We start from the raw sequence: 19497 nt of genomic DNA, 5'->3' as shown, positions 1-19497 counted from the left end.
CTGAGATTGTCTGGTTACCCGAGGGGCAGGGTTGGGGGTCAGTGGTCAGAGGTCGTACTCAGGAATCCTGTGTTAATCTCTCAGTCTCCGATGGTTGCACCTTCATTTCAGCCTTCTGACCTCTGACCTCATACTTGGCGCGGGTGTTGGCCCTCCGGAAGAATCCACACTACAAGGCAGGAGAGTGATGAGGGGCCGAACAGGAAAGTCATAGGGAATTGTCACAGGTTATTACAAAACAAGTATATGGGACCTTTTACAAGGGCTGATGTACAGGGTAATGATTATGAACGTATTGTTGACTCCCGAGCATTGTCCAACTGTTGAGCAGCAGCTGAGCTGCATTCACATGCAGCAATCATCCCCTCTGTATGGGGATGAACGATCACTACTCCAGTCGTTCATCACCATACAGATTCAATGGTTGTGGACAGTACATCCCTGTTTTTACAGTAAAGATGTGATTGCTCAACGAACAAGCTTTTGCCCGTTTGTTGTGTGATGGGTGGCACCTTACCATGGGGCAATTATCGGGAGTGAACGTTTAACTGTCTCTATCTTTGGCCATGTAAAAGGGCCCTAAGAGACCAGAAAGCCCGGGTTATCAAGTCGAAAGACTGTAAACCTGTTGAAGTGGTCTGTATAGGATGAGGAGCGTCAAAAATTATATCAATATATAAGCAAGCGAGGAACAACAGGTCAAGCAGGGGTTGCACTCTTACCAAGGACAGGGCTGGGATACACTTGACATTTTCAAGCATATGAGAACATTATCATTTATCACCTTAATTTAATCCACATTTGTACTTGCCCGACAGTGTACCAAAGGGCCAAGGCTCTAACACATGAGCCTCTTATACAACATCCTCACAAAGGTCCATCAGAAACTAACTCCCTTTGAAGCCAACTTTGGAGTCAATCATGTTCCACTTCATGCCTATTTCTCAAGGGTTATTTCTCTGCTGGACTTAAAAAACCTTAGTACAGGACTGCTTGTGACTGTATTTGATCTTTTGAATACACGTTTAGCAGGTCCAAAATCATTACAAAAATTCCACCTATGAACAATAAATTTCTGTCTTATGAGATTTCATCTCTTACCTTCCAGAGGAGCAGAATGATAAGTCCTAGTAGTAAAATTCCAGATAGCACTGCAACAATTATCACCCAGAGCGGAAGTTCAGCCGGAGGTGGTTCTACCAGTTCTGAGTCTATTGTGACTGCAAACTGAATTTAAAAGTAAAACATACATGAATCGAAAGAATTTATGGTTAATCCATGTAGGAAAATACATCTTCACAAACTGACGTTAAATGGCAACACGTACCAATACATGGTGGCTTGGCATTTTTATGGAGTCAATATCGGTTTTCAGATAAAGTCCTGCTGATCCCTCCACCCAAACTCTGTCGGCATATCTATAATCCTGAGGAAACACTAGAAAAATTAGAGTTCAGGACAGAAGGAAAATATGATACTTCACCTATGACTATGTTATGTATTCATGGTCGTAAGCCACAGTATGGTGCAAAAAGTGCACTATATCGTTCCATGGCATGACACAACATATTCCCCTAGAAAAATTTCTTCTAGGAGAGAATTTGCTGCCTCACAGAGCAGCGCACAGAGTGCCTACAGGTCTAAAATACAGATGCAAACTCGCTTCACATTATCTGTGCAAATGGAATTGCCCTAAAAGAATGAGGGATTAAATCAACAATGTTTCTCACCTCTAAGAAAGTGCTGTTCCAGACTCTTGCACGCACAGTAATATTGGCAGTCGTTTGCAAGTCATTCAATGGGCATTCAAAACGTACACAGTTGGCTCCTCCACCCGCACACCTCTATAAACACAATGTAGACTATTAGAATACAGGTGAAAGCATGGAAACGCATGCTATACAATGTCATCAAACGTCAGCTTTCTATGCAAATTCAAGGAGAACATGAGTAGGGAGTCTACAGGTTTCCACCAAGAAGAAATGCTCACGTTCATGGCCATCAAGAAAAAATATGGAATATTCCTATAGTTTAATGCCAATGTAGTGCAGTAAGGATGGGACAAGAATGTGAGACAATAACCATCCCATGATAACAACAATCCCATCCTTCTGTGAGGTTTTAAGACACGGACATTCATGTGCTGATTCTTACCAGTAGAGTATTTGGTCTTTTGACGGCTTGCAAAACTTTTACATCTGGCAAATCCAACTTTATAGTATCTCTCTTCTTTCTTCTACCTCCACTGAGCTGAACAAAGGAAAAAACCCAGTCACTGAGATGGAGTATGACTCTGGCCATCAACTAGACATGTAAATAGCTATCACAGTTGGCAACAGTATTTTGGTCATTGTCTGAAAATGCAGCAAAAAGACATCAAGTCAAAAGGGCTTTTCAAGATTTTTTTTTACTGATGACCTATCCTATAAGTAGGTCATCAGTATCTGATCGGTGGGACGGCACCATAGTGCCGCGGCCTTTTCCAGCTTTGGGCTATGTGAGGACATGTTCATCAGTCACATAGCCTAGGCGCAGCTCAGCCCTATTAAAGTGAATGGGGCTGAGCTGTGATACCAAGCACAGCCACTGTCAAATGTACTGTGAGCTGAGAAAAAGCTGCAACGCTACTGCGAGTGCCATTACCTTCTCAAACATTTGATCACCGGGGGTCCCCGGTGTCCCACCGATCAGATACTGATGACCTGTCCAGAGGACAGGTCCCCTTTATTGTGGGAAGTCTAAGGCACACTTGTGCAATATTCATGCTGTCTAATCAGCACCTTGATATGCCACACCTGTGAGGTGGGATGGATTATCTTGGCAAAGGAGAAGTGCTCACTAACACAGATTTAGACAGATTTGTGAACAATATTTGAGAGTAATGGGTATTTTGTCTATGTAGAAAATGTTTCAGATCTTTGAGTTCAGCTCATGCATAATGGGAGCAAAACCGCAAAAAAGTGTTGCGTTTATATTTTTGTTCAGTGTATAAATCACAAGTTTTGCTGATTTTTTACCACAGTCTATATATTAATCTTCTCAACTTCTCCTGGTCTATAACATGCTGCCTGAAGAGTGCACTGCATTTTCACAGTGACAGGTTCTTTTTAAGAGTCTTTTCATACATTCCGTTGCTGCCAACTTTTATTCCTAATCTAATGTTCAGAATGCTGCTGACTTGCCGCATGGTAATCAAATGTTTCACCATGGCTTATCTTGACAACATTAGTTTTTTATATTAGTTACCGTCTGAACTTTGGATCATGGGTCCACCCTGAGAACCATGACCTGGACATGGCCAACAGTTTATAGAGTTCAACTGCTTGTTTAGATTTGGTGAATCCATGCCTACTGTAAACAGTCTATGACCACAGTGCTTTTGGAACAGCAGGCACCTCAGATATAAGGAAAAAGCTTCTAAATCCAAAGGAGCCAAAACATATTGTTGTAACATACAGTAACACATGGGATGTCTGCAGATTAGTAGTCCCAAACATCCTAAATATATTCTCAGAGGATGCAGAATGTAGGCTTACAGTGAGGTTTAAAGGGTTAATGATGTCTTCGGCAGGCTGGCACTGTGTCACGTTTGTTGTCTCCACCAGCACTTCTGTAAGGTATAAAAGCCACTTCCCATTGGTGACTTCATAGGGCCACTCCACAGCTAGGATCAGGGATACCAGATCGTTGAGGGGTTCACCCTCATTTTTAACCTGCAACAAAATTTGTCACGTTAGTTCAAGACCTCTGGTTACTAACCTTCAGTTTGGGATGGTATGTCCACTGCCCAACCATCTCTCACCTTAAATATGAACTCCACGGGGCTTCCCACATCTTGCACTCTCTTCATTGCTGATTCCCCCTTCACTTGACCACTGAAATAGGTCTGTACGCTCTGGGGCATTCTGTGTAGTCCCCATCATAAAGAGTAAGGAAGGAGACTTTAATATTTAAATACTAACGTGTCTCTTAGTCCAATTTAAACGGTAACCCCCACTCCAAATATTTCACCTATTACTTTTTTATATTATCTGCTCTTTATCTGTTTAGCAGTTTACATTTATTATGAGATCCATATAAACTGCAGTTCAGACATCATATAAAGTATAACCACCTTTGACATAAAGGAGAGGTTGTCACACATTCACCCATTTTAGTAACATCACTAAATAGCAATATATAAAGGAGGTGTCCCATCTGCACACCTACAGTATTACAGCATAAGGATGTCACAGAATTTGAGACCCTTGTATCTAAGCCACATCCCATAGATTGAAATAGTATGCTATTGCAGTCTATGGTACCGGCGATCAGAAGATCACATATTCAAGTACCCTAAGGGGACTAAAATTTACTATAAAAAAAGTTATGTTTTTAAACATTGTAAAAGCCACAAAACATTGAAAATGTAAATCATCCTGCTTTCTTAAATTTACATATAAAAACTGTCAAAAAAACACAATTGTATCGCAACGTCTGAAAATGGGAGAACTATTCAAATATAAAAATATTTATCGTGTGCAGTGAACGCCATCATAGGAAAAAATAAATACAGCTGATTTACTGTTTTTAGGTAACCTAGTCTCTCCAAAAAAAAGTGATCAAAAAGTTGTATGTAACCCAAAAAGGAACCAATTAAAAACTACAGTTCACCTCACAAAAAAACAATTCCCCATATAGCTCTGTAGACAGAAATATAAAAAATGTTATGTATCTGAATATGGCCATGCCAAGAAAAAAATCTTTTTCCACAGGTTATTTTGAAAAGTGGTACAACAAAATAAAACCTGTAGAAATTTGGTAGCACCGTAATTAAACCTACCTGCAGAATACAGTTGTCATGTCATTTTTAGCACACCGTAAAAACAAAACTTTAAAAAAGTGTGTGGAATTGTGTGTTTCTCAATTTCACTACAATTTTTTTTACAGTTTTTAAGTATAAGTTATGGTAAAATAAATGGTGCCATTAAAAACACAATTTGTCCCACAAAATACAAGCCCTCATACATCTATTTGAACGGCAAACTAAAAAAAAATTAAGACTCTTTGAAGGCAGGAAGGAAAAAAATAAAAAATAAAAATAGGCAGTGCCCTGAAAGGGCTAATATCGCAATATACCATATATTTTATTGAAACGATAAAAAAAAATCTGTGTGGGGCAAAACAGAAATCCCCCCCTGACAATTCCAACACTTTTTTGGGGGATGGGAGTGAGCTAAAAATTACATGATGACCTTATTTTGTGCATCAGTACGATTCTGGCAATACCTGTTAATATAGTTTTATCATGTTTTACTACTAAAAATAAATAAAAACGTTTGAAAAAAAAATCTTTCCATCATTATATTCTGAAACCTATAACTCATGTTTTTTTAATCTACAGAGCTGTGTGAGGACTTGTTTTTTGCGGGGCAAACTGTAGATTTTATTGGTAAGATATGACTTTTGGGATACATGTCTTTTTGATAACTTTTTATTAATATTTTTTTCGAGTGGCAAGGTGACCAAAAAACACCAATCCTGGCATTTGATTATTTTTTTTTTGTTATGGTGTTCACTGCGCAGAATAAATATTTTGATACTTTAACCACCTCAGCCCCCATAGCTTAAACACCCTGAAAGACCAGGCCACTTTTTACACTTCTGACCTACACTATTTTCACCGTTTATTGCTCGGTCATGCAACTTACCACCCAAATGAATTTTACCTCCTTTTCTTCTCACTAATAGAGCTTTCATTTGGTGGTATTTCATTGCTGCTGACATTTTTACTTTTTTTGTTATTAATCGAAATTTAACGATTTTTTGGCAAAAAAATGACATTTTTCACTTTCAGTTGTAAAATTTTGCAAAAAAAAACGAGATCCATATATAAATTTTTCTCTAAATTTATTGTTCTACATGTCTTTGATAAAAAAAAAATGTTTGGGTAAAAAAAAAAAATGGTTTGGGTAAAAGTTATAGCGTTTACAAACTATGGTACAAAAATGTGAATTTCCGCTTTTTGAAGCAGCTCTGACTTTCTGAGCACCTGTCATGTTTCCTGAGGTTCTACAATGGCCAGACAGTACAAACACCCCACAAATGACCCCATTTCGGAAAGTAGACACCCTAAGGTATTCGCTGATGGGCATAGTGAGTTCATAGAACTTTTTATTTTTTGTCACAAGTTAGCGGAAAATGATGATTTTTTTTTTTTCTTTCAAAGTCTCATATTCCACTAACTTGTGACAAAAAATAAAAACTTCCATGAACTCACTATGCTCATCAGCGAATACCTTGGGGTGTCTTCTTTCCAAAATGGGGTCACTTGTGGGGTAGTTATACTGCCCTGGCATTCTAGGGGCCCAAATGTGTGGTAAGGAGTTTGAAATCAAATTCTGTAAAAAATGGCTGGTGAAATCCGAAAGGTGCTCTTTGGAATGTGGGCCCCTTTGCCCACCTAGGCTGCAAAAAAGTGTCACACATGTGGTATCTCCGTATTCAGGAGAAGTTGGGGAATGTGTTTTGGGGTGTCATTTTACATATACCCATGCTGGGTGAGAGAAATATCTTGGCAAAAGACAACTTTGTATAAAAAAATGGGAAAAGTTGTCTTTTGCCAAGATATTTCTCTCACCCAGCATGGGTATATGTAAAATAACACCCCAAAACACATTGCCCAACTTCTCCTGAATACGGAGATACCAGATGTGTGACACTTTTTTGCAGCCTAGGTGGGCAAAGGGGCCCATATTTCAAAGAGCACCTTTCGGATTTCACTGGTCATTTTTTACAGAATTTGATTTCAAACTCCTTACCACACATTTGGGCCCCTAGAATGCCAGGGCAGTATAACTACCCCACAAGTGACCCCATTTTGGAAAGAAGACACCCCAAGGTATTCGCTGATGGGCATAGTGAGTTCATGGAAGTTTTTATTTTTTGTCACAAGTTAGTGGAATATGAGACTTTGTAAGAAAAAAAAATAAAAAATCATCATTTTCCACTAACTTGTGACAAAAAATAAAAAATTCTAGGAACTCGCCATGCCCCTCACGGAATACCTTGGGGTGTCTTCTTTCCAAAATGGGGTCACTTGTGGGGTAGTTATACTGCCCTGGCATTCTAGGGGCCCAAATGTGTGGTAAGGAGTTTGAAATCAAATTCTGTAAAAAATGGCTGGTGAAATCCGAAAGGTGCTCTTTGGAATGTGGGCCCCTTTGCCCACCTAGGCTGCAAAAAAGTGTCACACATGTGGTATCTCCGTATTCAGGAGAAGTTGGGGAATGTGTTTTGGGGTGTCATTTTACATATACCCATGCTGGGTGAGAGAAATATCTTGGCAAAAGACAACTTTGTATAAAAAAATGGGAAAAGTTGTCTTTTGCCAAGATATTTCTCTCACCCAGCATGGGTATATGTAAAATGACACCCCAAAACACATTGCCCAACTTCTCCTGAATACGGAGATACCAGATGTGTGACACTTTTTTACAGCCTAGGTGGGCAAAGGGGCCCATATTTAAAAGAGCACCTTTCGGATTTCATTGGTCATTTTTTACAGAATTTGATTTCAAACTCCTTACCACACATTTGGGCCCCTAGAATGCCAGGGCAGTATAACTACCCCACAAGTGACCCCATTTTGGAAAGAAGACACCCCAAGGTATTCGCTGATGGGCATAGTGAGTTCATGGAAGTTTTTATTTTTTGTCACAAGTTAGTGGAATATGAGACTTTGTAAGAAAAAAAAATATCATTTTCCACTAACTTGTGACAAAAAATAAAAAATTCTAGGAACTCGCCATGCCCCTCACGGAATACCTTGGGGTGTCTTCTTTCCAAAATGGGGTCACTTGTGGGGTAGTTATACTGCCCTGGCATTTTCCAGGGGCCCTAATGTGTGGTAAGTAGGTAAATGACCTGTGAAATCATAAAGGTGCTCTTTGGAATGTGGGCCCCTTTGCCCACCTAGGCTGCAAAAAAGTGTCACACATGTGGTATCTCCCTATTCAGGAGAAGTTGGGGAATGTGTTTTGGGGTGTCATTTTACATATACCCATGCTGGGTGAGAGAAATATCTTGGCAAAAGACAACTTTTCCCATTTTTTTTATACAAAGTTGGCATTTGACCAAGATATTTATCTCACCCAGCATGGGTATATGTAAAATGACACCCCAAAACACATTCCCCAACTTCTCCTGAGTACAGCGATACCAGATGTGTGACACTTTTTTGCAGCCTAGATGCGCAAAGGTGCCCAAATTCCTTTTAGGAGGGCATTTTTAGACATTTGGATACCAGACTTCTTCTCATGCTTTGGGGCCCCTAAAATGCTAGGGCAGTATAAATACCCCACATGTGACCCCATTTTGGAAAGAAGACACCCCAAGGTATTCAATGAGGGGCATGGCGAGTTCATAGAAATTTTTTTTTTTTGGCACAAGTTAGCGGGAAATTGATATTTTTTTCTCACAAAGTCTCCCTTTCCGCTAACTTGGGACAAAAATTTCAATCTTTCATGCCCCTCACGGAATACCTTGGGGTGTCTTCTTTCCGAAATGGGGTCACATGTGGGGTATTTATACTGCCCTGGCATTCTAGGGGCCCTAAAGCGTGAGAAGAAGTCTGGAATATAAATGTCAAAAAAAATTTACGCATTTGGATTCCGTGAGGGGTATGGTGAGTTCATGTGAGATTTTATTTTTTGACACAAGTTAGTGGAATATGAGACTTTGTAAGAAAAAAAAAAATAATTTCCGCTAACTTGGGCCAAAAAATTGTCTGAATGGAGCCTTACAGGGGGGTGATCAATGACAGGGGGGTGATCAATGACAGGGGGGTGATCAGGGAGTCTATATGGGGTGATCACCCCCCTGTCATTGATCACCCCCCTATAAGGCTCCATTCAGATGTCCGTGTTTTGCGGATCCGATCCATGTATCAGTGGATCCGTAAAAATCATACGGACATCTGAATGCAGCCTGACAGGGGGGTGATCAATGACAGGGGGGTGATCAATGACAGGGGGGTGATCAGGGAGTCTATATGGGGTGATCACCCCCCTGTCATTGATCACCCCCCTATAAGGCTCCATTCAGATGTCCGTATGTGTTTTGCGGATCCGATCCATGTATCAGTGGATCCGTAAAAATCATACGGACATCTGAATGCAGCCTGACAGGGGGGTGATCAATGACAGGGGGGTGATCAGGGAGTCTATATGGGGTGATCACCCCCCTGTCATTGATCACCCCCCTATAAGGCTCCATTCAGATGTCCGTATGTGTTTTGCGGATCCGATCCATGTATCAGTGGATCCGTAAAAATCATACGGACATCTGAATGCAGCCTGACAGGGGGGTGATCAATGACAGGGGGGTGATCAATGACAGGGGGGTGATCAGGGAGTCTATATGGGGGTGATCAGGGAGTCTATATGGGGTGATCACCTCCGTTATTGATCACTCCCCTGTAAGGCTCCATTCAGACGTCCGTATGTGTTTTGCGGATCCGATCCATCTATCAGTGGTCCGTAAAATTCATACGGACCTCTGAATGGAGCCTTACAGGGGGTTATCAATGACAGGGGGGTGATCAGGGAGTCTATATGGGGTGATCACTTCCGTCATTGATCACTCCCCTGTAAGGCTCCATTCAGACGTCCGTATGTGTTTTGCGGATCCGATCCATCAATTAGTGGATCCGTAAAATTCATACGGACCTCTGAATGGAGCCTTACAGGGGGTTATCAATGACAGGGGGGTGATCAATGACATGGGGGTGATCAGGGAGTCTATATGGGGTGATCAGGGGTGAATAAGGGGTTAATAAGTGACGGGGGGGGGGGGGGGTGTAGTGTAGTGTAGTGGTGCTACTTTACTGAGCTACCTGTGTCCTCTGGTGGTCGATCCAAACAAAGGGGACCACCAGAGGACCAGGTAGCAGGTATATTAGACGCTGTTATCATAACAGCGTCTAATATACCTGTTAGGGGTTAAAAAAATCACATCTCCAGCCTGCCAGCGAACGATCGCCGCTGGCAGGCTGGAGATCGACTCTCTTACCTTCCGTTCCTGTGAGCGCGTGCGCCTGTGTGCGCGCGTTCACAGGAAATCTCGCGTCTCGCGAGATGACGCACGGATGCGTCCAGGAGGAATGAATCAACCACCTTCCGGACGCATCCGTGCGTTAGGCGGTCGGGAGGTGGTCAATAGTTCAGACATTTTTGGACGTGACAATACCAATTATGTTTATTTTTTATAGTTTATTTTTATATGTAAAATTGAGAAAGGGTGTGATTTTCACTTTTAATTCTTTACTGATATATATATATATATATATATATATATATATAAAAATATATATATACAGTACAGACCAAAAGTTTGGACACACCTCATTCAAAGAGTTTTCTTTATTTTCATGACTATGAAGGCATCAAAACTATGAATTAACACATGTGGAATTATATACATAACAAACAAGTGTGAAACAACTGAAAATATGTCATATTCTAGGTTCTTCAAAGTAGCCACCTTTTGCTTTGATTACTGCTTTGCACACTGCTGGCATTCTCTTGATGAGCTTCAAGAGGTAGTCCCCTGAAATGGTCTTCCAACAGTCTTGAAGGAGTTCCCAGAGATGCTTAGCACTTGTTGGCCCTTTTGCCTTCACTCTGCGGTCCAACTCACCCCAAACCATCTCGATTGGGTTCAGGTCCGGTGACTGTGGAGGCCAGGTCATCTGGCGCAGCACCCCATCACTCTCCTTCATGGTCAAATAGCCCTTACTTTCAAAGTTTTCCCAATTTTTCGGCTGACTGACTGACCTTCATTTCTTAAAGTAATGATGGCCACTCGTTTTTGTTTACTTAGCTGCTTTTTTCTTGCCATAATACAAATTCTAACAGTCTATTCAGTAGGACTATCAGCTGTGTATCCACCTGACTTCTCCTCAACGCCACTGATGGTCCCAACCCCATTTATAAGGCAAGAAATCCCACTTATTAAACGTGACAGGGCACAACTGTGAAGTGAAAACCATTTCAGGGGACTACCTCTTGAAGCTCATCAAGAGAATGCCAAGAGTGTGCAAAGCAGTAATCAAAGCAAAAGGTGGCTACTTTGAAGAACCTAGAATATGACATATTTTCAGTTGTTTTACACTTGTTTGTTATGTATATAATTCCACATGTGTTAATTCATAGTTTTGATGCCTTCAGTGTGAATCTACAATTTTCATAGTCATGAAAATAAAGATAACTCTTTAATTGAGAAGGTGTGTCCAAACTTTTGGCCTGTACTGTATATATATATATATATATATATATATATATGTATATATTTTATTTTTTACTTTTAATCCACTTGAGGGACTTGAACATGTGATGTCTTTAAATGTTTATACTAGGGATGCTCAACCTGCGGCCCTCCAGCTGTTGTAAAACTACAACTCCCACCACCACCATGCTCTGCTGTAGGCTGATAGCTGTAGGCTGTCCAGACATGCTGGGAGTTGTAGTTTTGCAACAGCTGGAGGGCTGCAGGTTGGGCATCCTTGGCTTATACCATAAACTGCAATAGTCTATGGGAACTCTGCTGGCTTCCTCTAACAGGCAGTTTACTGTGGCAGGCCCGGGAGCCTTCAGAAGGCCCAAGGGTGCCATAGGCTCTGATGGGAACCATGCAATTTCACCATGGGTAAGGCTGATGAGAGGTCAGAGGGAGACTCCTCTCTCTGCGTAACCTCTCAGTCGCTGCAGCCATTATTGAACGAGGCCCCTGAGGCGTTAAATAAGCGAGATCTAAGTTATCTCCTATCCTGGTCATTGCTGGCAGGTATCAGCTGCCACATATCAAGTCGGCTCAGCTTGTCAGATGCTCATTGCATACCCCACATGCAAATGACGCACATGTATGTAATTTTGTGTTGAGAGGTTAGCCCCCCCTCATTTTTTTCCCCCTATGGTATCTATATGACATGCTTTCTGACACATTCCAGTTTCCACAGTCACTAAAGAATACACAAACGGCTGGTATTTCCTGCTTTCTGCGCCTCACTTTTCCACTATGCTGTAAAGTCTGGCTTTTATCATAAGGATTATTATCAAGCACTCAAGGGGATTAAAATGAATGAATGACAGATCATTTTTACTGCAGGGGGACTGGATAAGCAGCATTACATCACTGTTCTGATTAACCCTCTGTAGACTGTATAAGAATATGGGGGCTATTGCAGCAGCCATAAAGCACACATCCAATATGGCAGACCCCAGTAACACATGTAATCCATAAGAAAAATCCCTGCTGCTGGGTTCCTCCTCTCCGTGTACTGTCTCTATAAGTGAGGATCATTTCAGGGACTACTTACACAGATAATGAGGTCTTTAATGTGTAGTCCACCAAGAAATCGGCAGATTCCTCCTCCAGACCGGTCTGTTTACTCAGTCTAAAAGGGAAAAACAAAGGAATCAGGGCTTCCTACATGAATGGATTTTCATCTTTGGTGTTTCTACACTATCCAGAGCTCTAAATCAGCCCAAGTCATCATGGCCTCATAGATTTAAAGGGATTATTGTCCATATTTTATAATCTCTTTAGGTTAGAAGGACCTCTCGAAAAAAGTGGATCACAGATTATCCCACTCTTTGTAACCCCTGTGATAAGCTGAAATCAGCAGGGAAACCTGGGAGCAAATGTCCAATTTCCCTACAGTGTTAAGCCTCATTCACACGTCAGTGTTTCACGGACGTGTGCTGTACGTGTTTTTTTCTACGGACAGCACACGTCCCCATTAATTTTAATGTGTGTATTCAGATATCAACGTTTTAGCACGGTCCGTGGGTCAGTGTTTTTAGCACAGATGTGTGCTCTATTTTGTCCGTGTTCACGGATTCATCACGTCTATTATAGTCTATGGGGGTCCATGAAAACCCCGGATGCAACACGGACAGCAAAAAATGGACACACGGACCCAACACAGATCCTTCACGGACAGCTTCACGGATGCATCACTGACCACCTGCTCATGGATTTGAGCATGGACACGGACATGTGAATGAGGCTTTAGAAAATGGAAAAGGAGCACTACAAATTACCAACTGAAATCAATGGAACTTCAGTGTAATGCAGAGATGTTGTGTTAGAGATTCTCTAGTTCACAGATGAGTGTCCATCCCTTTAATTAAAAATTTCCGAAAAGGAAAGATAAAATTATATTTTCTAAAATAGAAAACCCCATTAAGATGCCAAGAATATGTGTTGAGAACTCCATTATAGCTAGAACTAAGGGGTTGTGGCTCATGACAGATTCTTAGCTAGATTCAACAGAATCTCTGCAAGTCTATGGCCAATCCGATCCTTTCCTAAATACTGCCAACAGGAAACGAAAGAACAGCTATCTGTAGAGCACCACCGCCTCTTTGTTCTAACCATCGCTGAGCGTCATAGCTTACAGACCCCACTTTAATTGACTGCACTCTGGTTCACAATCTTCACATGGACTCCTCTAAAGTTCTGTGGCTATTCCTTACGTGGACAGCTGGAGTGCAGTGGTCACCTCTCTGGTCTTCAAGACAATTCCAGTTGTTTGCAATGTGATGTCAATCTCAGCCTATAGAAGACAGGCGTAGGTAGAGAATATAGCAGCATAGCCTGAATATAAAAATTGCAAACAATTCAATTATAAATTGGTTTCTTACCCTTTGGTTCCTCCGGAAGGGGTTTCCCAGCTGACACAAGACAGTACCATCAAAGACACAGGAACCAACCTATCAAAACAGCAATACAAATGCTATTAGTCTAGAGGTCTGTTATAGCAGTACATCACACGGTCTTCATGCCACTTACTGGTCGCGCTGCGGAGAAGACAAGTTCATCTGGAAATGTGACATTTAACATAGCTTCATGTGCATCGTCTGCTGAGGAGGTTGCAGTAGGGAAATTGGTCACAACTATTCGAAGGTGCAACCTCTTGACATTTAAGTTATAATAGAGAACCTGAGTTCCATTTACCCTATGGAAAATGATACATAGAGTTATAGGCAGAGGTTATATGGAATAATAGGAAGAGATATAGGGAGAGGTTATATGGAGTAATAAGAGGAGATATAGGGAGAGGTTATATGGAATAATAGGAGGAGATAAAGGGAGAGGTTATATGGAGTAATAGGAGAAGATATAGGGAGAGGTTATATGGAGTAATAGGAGGAGATATAGGAGAGGTTATATGGAGTAATAGGAGGAGATATAGGGAGAGGTTATATGGAATAATAGGAGGAGATATAGGGAGAGGTTATATGGCGTAATAGGAGGAGATATAGAGAGAAGTTATATGGAGCAATAAGAGGAGATATAGAGGAAGGTTATATGGAGTAATAGGAGGAGATATAGGGAGAGGTTATATGGAGTAATAGGAGGAGGTATAGGGAGATGTTATATGGAGTAATAGGAGGAGCTATAGGGGAAGGTTATGTGGAGTAATAGGAGGAGATATAGGGAGATGTTATATAGAGTAATAGGAGGAGATATAGGGAGAGGTTATATGGAGTAATAGGAGGAGATATAGGGAGAGGTTATATGGAGTAATAGAAGGAGATATAGGGAGAGGTTATATGGAGTAATAGGAGGAGATATAGGGAGAGGTTATATGGAGCAATAGGAGGAGATATAGGGAGAGGTTATATGAAGCAATAGGAGGAGATATAGGGAGAGGTTATATGGAGTAATAGGATATAGGGAAAGGTTATATGGAGTAATAGGAGGAGATATAGGGAGAGGTTATATGGAGTAATAGGAGGAGATATAGGGAGAGGTTATAATGAGTAATAGGAGGAGATATAGGGAGAGGTTATATGGAGCAATAGGAGATATAGGGAGATGTTATATGGACTAATAGAAGGAGATATAGGGAGAGGTTATATGGAGTAATAGGAGGAGATATAGGGAGAGGTTATGTGATGTAACAGGAGGAGATATAGGGAGATGTTATATGGAGTAATAGGAGGAGGTATAGGAAGAGGTTATATGGAGCAATAGGAGGAGATATAGGGAGAGGTTATATGGAGTAATAGGATATAGGGAAAGGTTATATGGAGTAATAGGAGGAGATATAGGGAGAGGTTATATGGAGTAATAGGAGGAGATATAGGGAGAGGTTATAATGAGTAATAGGAGGAGATATAGGGAGAGGTTATATGGAGCAATAGGAGATATAGGGATATGTTATATGGAGTAATAGAAGGAGATATAGGGAGAGGTTATATGGAGTAATAGGAGGAGATATAGGGAGAGGTTATGTGATGTAACAGGAGGAGATATAGGGAGATGTTATATGGAGTAATAGGAGGAGGTATAGGAAGAGGTTATATGGAGCAATAGTAGGAGATATAGGGAGAGGTTATATGGAGTAATAGGATATAGGGAAAGGTTATATGGAGTAATAGGAGGAGATATAGGGAGAGGTTATATGGAGTAATAGGAGGAGGTATAGGGAGATGTCATATGGAGTAATAGGAGGAGCTATAGGGGAAGGTTATGTGGAGTAATAGGAGGAGATATAGGGAGATGTTATATAGAGTAATAGGAGGAGATATAGAGAGAGGTTATATGGAGTAATAGGAGGAGATATAGGGAGAGGTTATATGGAGTAATAGGATATAGGGAAAGGTTATATGGAGTAATAGGAGGAGATATAGGGAGAGGTTATGTGGAGTAATAGGAGGAGATATAGGGAGAGGTTATATGGAGTAATAGGAGGAGATATAGGGAGAGGTTATATGGAGTAATAGGAGATATAGGGAGATGTTATATGGAGTAATAGAAGAAGATATAGGGAGAGGTTATATGGAGTAATAGGAGGAGATATAGGGAGAGGTTATGTGATGTAACAGGAGGACATATAGGGAGATGTTATATGGAGTAATAGGAGGAGGTATAGGAAGAGGTTATATGGAGCAATAGGAGGAGATATAGGGAGAGGTTATATGGAGCAATAGGATATAGGGAAAGGTTATATGGAGTATTAGGAGGAGATATAGGGAGAGGTTATATGGAGTAATAGGAGGAGATATAGGGAGAGGTTATATGGAGTAATAGGAGGAGATATAGGGAGAGGTTATGTGGACTAATAGGAGGAGATATAGGGAGAGGTTATATGGAGTAATAGGAGGAGATATAGGGAGAGGTTATATGGAGTAACAGGAGGAGATATAGGGAGATGTTATATGAAGTAATAGAAGGAGATATAGGGAGAGGTTATATGGAGTAATAGGAGGAGATATAGGGAGAGGTTATATGGAGTAATAGGAGGAGATATAGGGAGAGGTTATATGGAGTAATAGGAGGAGATATAGGGAGAGGTTATATGGAGTAATAGGGGGAGATATAGGGAGAGGTTATATGGAGCAATAGGAGGAGATATAGAGACAGGTTATATGGAGTAATAGGAGGAGATATAGGGAGAGGTTATATGGAGTAATAGGAGGAGATATAGGGACAGGTTATATGGAGTAATAGGAGGAGGTTATATGGAGTAATAGGAGGAGATATAGGGAGAGGTTATATGCAGTAATAGAGGAGATAAAGGGAAAGATTAGTGCTCTGACCTTGGAAATGGCTCTAAGTTTTCATTCAGGTATTCATACTGCATCTGTAAGTTGCTCCTACACACATTATCTGCTCCACACTCTTTCTTAAAGTGGACCTGAAAAACAATAGTGTACAGTTTGCTAATGTTAAGCACTTTTATTGTCATGTTTCCATTTGGAATTTGCTTTTGTGTTCTATGGATGTCAGATAGAATACACTTAGAATCCATTCACACAACAATTTTTACTACGGAATCCCACCGGTGGGCATGTCCTTTCTACCTCCCATTCTTTGCAATACTGCATCGGTGCATGGGAGCTGATGGTTCCCCACCCTGCTGTTCACCATTCTAGGCATCTGAGTCCTATGAAACAGTAAATTGGCACAGAGGTCTCAAAGCAATGATGTCATTATGACCACCTGCGCTGGGAAACAGCACAATAACGTCAACATGACTGGCCACCTGCAACGGGATACATCTCAGTCCGTAGACCAGAAAATGCCCAAAGCCTGCATCTCAGATGGCTGTAAGGAATGGGACTCAAGTATTATTTTAGTTTTTCTCCTTGGCCACTTTGGGACCATTGGGGACATTACTGGGGCCACTGTGAGAGCTATTCCTTTGGGAGCATTACTGTATGCACCATGAGGACATTACTGGGAGCACTGTGAAATAATTATTATTACTGGAGGCACAACAGGGGGCTTTATTATTACTCGGGTCACTATAGGGGGCACTATTAATACTGTTGCCATTATTATTACTGAGGAAACAATAAGGGACATTATTATTGTTGGAGGCACTATAGTCGGCATTGTTAATACTAGGGACACTATAGGAAAGATTATTACTTATGGCGCATTATAGGGGACATTATTATAGCTGGAAACACCATAGGAGACATTATTACTTATGGGGCACTGCAGGGGGCATTATTTTTAATGGTGGTGCTTTTTTTCTGCAGTTTAGTATTTAGGAGCATTGGAGAACACAGTGGGTACAGTATTGGGGGTGGGAGCAGGATGGCACTGTTGGGGCAGAAAGGTGGGGATGATGGAAAAGTTAGGAATCTAATATGTCTATGTGACAAACTCTGCATAGCTGAAATAAGTCGTCATGACATTCTGGACCTAATGGAGAAAATGGGGAAAGAGAACGTGCTGGATGTAATAGGTATCTAGTGCTGTATTCTCCTGTATGTTTGACAACGCAGGATGCTGAAAGCAGGGCTGGCTCTGTGCTGTGGCCCGCATCTCACCTCCTCATCTATATCTTAAAGGGATCTTTCACCTAAAATCACCATTATAGAACACTAACATCAGGATCTCCATTACATTCCCCATATTAGAATGCTACCTTCCATATTGCTGTCCATCACCTATTTTCTCAGAAAAACACTTTTATTCAATATGTTAATTGGCTTCTGAAGGTGCCCAGGGGCGGCAATCATAAACCCCTTTCAGATATAAGCCATGGCAAAGATCAGTTAATTGCCATGGATATAGCTTCTCACTTTTCTAGCAAATTGCTGATTTTGCCAGGAGAAGGCAAAGCCAGGTAGAGATTTACCAAGCAGCACCCATTACACCCAAGTGTTGACCTAGTTACTTTAAATGTTGACCTAGTTACTTTAAAGGTGACTTACCTCCAGCATTTGCTCTGTGCTCTGATCTTGGTTAAGGACAGGGAAGTTGTCCAGGTTAACAACCCTCCTGACATTTTTCTGCTCACGCTCCAGAATGTTGTACTTCAGTGAAATTTGTATTGGGTGGAGCTTATCTCGGAAATTTTCCTGGGGTGAATAAAAATAAATTAAAGTAAGGTAAAGAACGAGACAATGTTAAACTGGATGACATATAGTAAGGAAAATTAGAAGTTAACCTGGATGAAGAGGTTCTAAACAACATACAGCACATGGTATGTGGGGTGGTGTCAGAATTCGAACTTCTGTGTCCCGGGCATTAGCTCATCTCACTAAGGTAATGAAGATCCTGGACTTACCTCAACTTTGTACACCAGTTTTCTGGCATACAAAAGTTGCAAATTTTTGTAGCAAGTTCCATTTTGGGGTTTTAACGTTTTTCCTCTTTTTCACCTCCATCACAACTTTTACAAAAAGTGGGAGGGTTGTGAGCCGTTGGAGATGGACTGTGAGCCTCCTTGTGGGTGTAGATTTCTTTTTCTGGCGCACAGAACTCCTTAAGCACCAATGTCTTGATTGGTCCCACCCATGAACTTCCTCATTGTGCCTTCAGCCTTTAGTATAGCTTGCAGCTCCTGTGCTTCCTGAATGAACTGCTGTGAATTGCTACTTGACTACTTCCCTGCCTCATGTTACACATGGTTGCCGCTTATCTGTGTACCTAACCTGGGCTGTTATTTCATTATGCATACTTCATTAAACATCATCCTTTCAGATCAGTGACTGGACTCCAAACCTGCTTTCAGGCCTTGATGATTCCACATATCAGGTGAGCAGGAGGTCAGTAGTGTAGCTACGCAGACCATGCAACTACCGATGTTGAGAGAGGGCTTGGCACTGACAGTTTCCCTTCAGACTGTCAATGAGTGAAAACATATTCTGCTTACCTAAGGCCACCACTAGGGGAACTTACTGCATTTAGATATGTATATATATCAACTAGTAAGTTCAATGGGAGCTGTATAAAATCCATATCCTGTGAATTCCACCTGGTGGTGACCGCAGAGATCCAGAATTGTATCATGTAATTGCCCCTAGGAAGGGAGAATCTGCTTATCCCACTCCCATTTCTGCGGCATCTAAGTCTATGAAGATATCTCGCCAACCATTGATATCATGATAACTATGGCTGACCTTACTCACCACCAGTTAATCACCAATAGGTCAAATTCTGCTATAAATAGCTGTAACTGGGATACTCTATTATTATTATATAAATACC

General features: G+C 41.1%; 1 protein-coding gene across 1 annotated transcript in view; it reads right to left on the bottom strand.

Annotated features, from left to right (window-relative positions):
* ITGA3 (integrin subunit alpha 3) overlaps nt 1–19497 on the bottom strand; it is a 75660-nt gene that overhangs the window by 1251 nt on the left and 54912 nt on the right. The window contains exons 13-25 of the mRNA XM_040435049.1: nt 18219–18365; nt 16590–16687; nt 13834–13999; nt 13686–13754; nt 13518–13597; nt 12356–12433; nt 3803–3905; nt 3537–3713; nt 2155–2250; nt 1731–1844; nt 1328–1426; nt 1102–1227; nt 19–169 (exon numbers count right to left, since the gene is read on the bottom strand). Of these exons, the coding sequence (XP_040290983.1) occupies nt 59–169; nt 1102–1227; nt 1328–1426; nt 1731–1844; nt 2155–2250; nt 3537–3713; nt 3803–3905; nt 12356–12433; nt 13518–13597; nt 13686–13754; nt 13834–13999; nt 16590–16687; nt 18219–18365 (1464 nt within the window). The 3' untranslated portion in view covers nt 19–58. The remainder of the gene's footprint in view (nt 1–18; nt 170–1101; nt 1228–1327; nt 1427–1730; nt 1845–2154; nt 2251–3536; nt 3714–3802; nt 3906–12355; nt 12434–13517; nt 13598–13685; nt 13755–13833; nt 14000–16589; nt 16688–18218; nt 18366–19497) is intronic.

Source organism: Bufo bufo, chromosome 6, assembly GCF_905171765.1.
Source record: "Bufo bufo chromosome 6, aBufBuf1.1, whole genome shotgun sequence".
Lineage (NCBI taxonomy): Eukaryota > Metazoa > Chordata > Amphibia > Anura > Bufonidae > Bufo > Bufo bufo.
This window is presented reverse-complemented; position numbering and strand designations above follow the sequence as displayed.